This window comes from Sinocyclocheilus grahami, unplaced genomic scaffold (assembly GCF_001515645.1).
Source record: "Sinocyclocheilus grahami isolate Dianchi unplaced genomic scaffold, SAMN03320097.WGS_v1.1 scaffold210.1, whole genome shotgun sequence".
Taxonomy (NCBI): domain Eukaryota; kingdom Metazoa; phylum Chordata; class Actinopteri; order Cypriniformes; family Cyprinidae; genus Sinocyclocheilus; species Sinocyclocheilus grahami.
Genome location: NW_015505389.1, coordinates 1,054,052 through 1,056,721, shown reverse-complemented (window position 1 = coordinate 1,056,721; position 2,670 = coordinate 1,054,052). Strand labels below are relative to the sequence as shown.

Genomic DNA, 2,670 nt, shown 5'->3' with positions numbered 1-2,670 from the left:
AAAATAATGTGTTTTTTGAACCTTAAACTGCATAAACACATTGCATTACACCAAATACACAACATAATGTTCTTTTTAGCAACATCATATGACCCCTTTAAATAATATATTTTTGCAACATAATAATGAGACTGAGATTTGTATTTATTTATTTATTTATTTATTTATGAGAAGGGAAATTGGGGGAAATGTGCTAAATTTTCTTGTCACAATGTAATGAAATGATAATAATAATAATAATAATAATAATAATAATAATAATAATAATAATAATAATAAATTAATATATAATAGTAAAAACATTTTTATTTTATTTTATTTTATTTTATTTTATTTTATTTTATTTTATTTTATTTTATTTTATTTTATTTTATTTTATTTTATTTTATTTTATTTTATTTTATTTTATTTTATTTTATTTTATTTTATTTTATTTTATTTTATTTTATTTTATTTTATTTTATTTTATTTTATTTTATTTTATTTTATTTTGTTTTGTTTTGTTTTGTTTTGTTTTGTTTTGCCAAGAAAGAGAGTTTGGAGTTTGCAGTCAAAAGACCTAGAATTACTTCCCTAAAAAATAATTGCGCACCTTAAAACGTGCACCAACCAATCAGCATTAAGCATCCAACAGCCTGCGGTATAGACTTATGTAACACATATTAAGTTATAACACACTGGCAAATAAATAAACCTAGGATATAGTTGAAAGAAACACCGCTCATACCTCTGACGATTAGTTCAGCAAAGTTTGACACTGCGGCTCCGTACGTCGACTGAGTGAGGCATCGGTAGAGATCCTGCTCTCCACGCTGGGCTCCACCCACCTGAAACCACGCAACCAATCGACGCTCGCCTACTGATGACGTCACTGAGTATGGCGACATCAGAACACCATTACGCCTCTGAAACAGAGAGAGGGCGACGTGATACATAAGCAAAAATGCATAGTACCTAAAAATGGATATGCAAATAAAGCAATAAGCCCCAAGAAGTCGTGGTTTACATTGAATTTATAAAAGCTAAGGGGTGTTGTTAGGCACAATGTAGATAATTAACAAACATCATACAATGTTTAACAGATCATTAGTTAATACGTATTCTAATAGATACAAATGTGAGATGATGTACTTGTAAATCTTTACTAATGAACTTGTTGAACATAATGATTAACAGCTCGTTAGTTAACCTAAATTAAAATGCTCGTTAGTTAACCTAAATTAAAATCCTCGTTACTTAACCTAAATTAAAATTTCAGCATTAGTGTTGTAGAACAAGGTTGGAAACGTATTTGATTGGTTTGTCAAACTTGAATTCTGGAATCATATTTTATGATAAATATGTAAATGAGTAAACGCAAAGCTTTTCTCTTAAAATATGCTGTCGATGTTATGTGTTGTTGTTTTTATGCCTTTAGGAAGAATATAAACACACTTAACTAATCACACTTTACTCAAACTTTGTTACAGTAGCTACAAGTCCAATTCCCATAAAGGTACTGAATGTAAAAATGTGCATTAGATGACATATAAATCATTTCAAACCATTTAAACAAACAATTTAATGACATTTGTAAGCATTCAGATGCACATAAATCATCTGTTAAAATCATTCGTACATTATTGGATATATATTAACTAATGCTCTGTTAAGCATTATATAATGTCTATTAATGATTTATTAATAGAAGATACAGCATTAGTTTTTAAAACTCGGGAAAGACTCTGCAAACAGTTTTATGTTTATGGTGTTTTTGTTTTGTTTTTTGACAGCCCTTGGTCACCATCTACTTTCATTATAATGCAAAGACCAGCAGGGACACTGCAAAACATCTCCTTTTATATTCCATAACATAAAGGTTTGTTTGGAGCTACATGTGGGTGAGTGAATGTTGGCAGGATTTACTTTTGTATTTTTTTTATAATTTTTTGGGGGGGGGGTGGTATTCCTAAACCTCACATAGTTTCAAACATCTAACAACACAACATCCGCCGCTGCCTGAAAAAGCACCTTCAACAGCCTTCATCTTCTCTGAACTGCTTTGAAGCATTCATGATGTTGGCAAGCGGAAGAGAAAATAAACACAAGACTGAAATGGCTGGCAATTACACAAATTATGTAAATATCACAATTTTACGGATCAGCGCACTGTGCCTCACGGCCACGCCACAGCACCCGAATAAATAATACACATCAATTAAACTGGGGAGAAACTTCCTTGTGTCAGCACACGTTGGAACTGAGATGGCAGCGCTTCTGCTAGTGAACTGGAGATGTACAGTCAGATTTGTTTGTACTATTTAAACCGCAGTGAGAACACAGCCGAGAGACTCTCAGTCCAATGAGGAAACACAAGCTGCAATTAAAGTAGGGCTGTCGCGATTCGCCGATTTTATTCGATTATTCGATTTTTTAAAATCCTCGACTTCATTTTGCTCGCGTCGACTAACCGGCAAAATACCGGAAGTGGCGCATTTCACGGACAATAATCCATAAAACACATTATTAGACTGTTCCCTTTCAGTCAGTCACTTCGAGTCACGTCGGTGACCGACGAATTGGGATATCGCTTCGATAGACCAATCTACTTCAAGTGTAAACTAAACGAGCCAATGCACATTGGCATGCAATTATTGCATCCAGCTGTCGCTGATCACAGCGTGAGTATAA

At 32.8% G+C, this 2,670-nt stretch overlaps 1 protein-coding gene across 1 annotated transcript in view; it reads right to left on the bottom strand.

Moving 5' to 3' along the window:
• LOC107595905 (receptor-type tyrosine-protein phosphatase U-like) overlaps nt 1-2,670 on the bottom strand; it is a 271,117-nt gene that overhangs the window by 108,130 nt on the left and 160,317 nt on the right. The window contains exon 7 of the mRNA XM_016286495.1: nt 728-954. Coding sequence (XP_016141981.1) covers nt 728-954 — 227 coding nt within the window. The remainder of the gene's footprint in view (nt 1-727; nt 955-2,670) is intronic.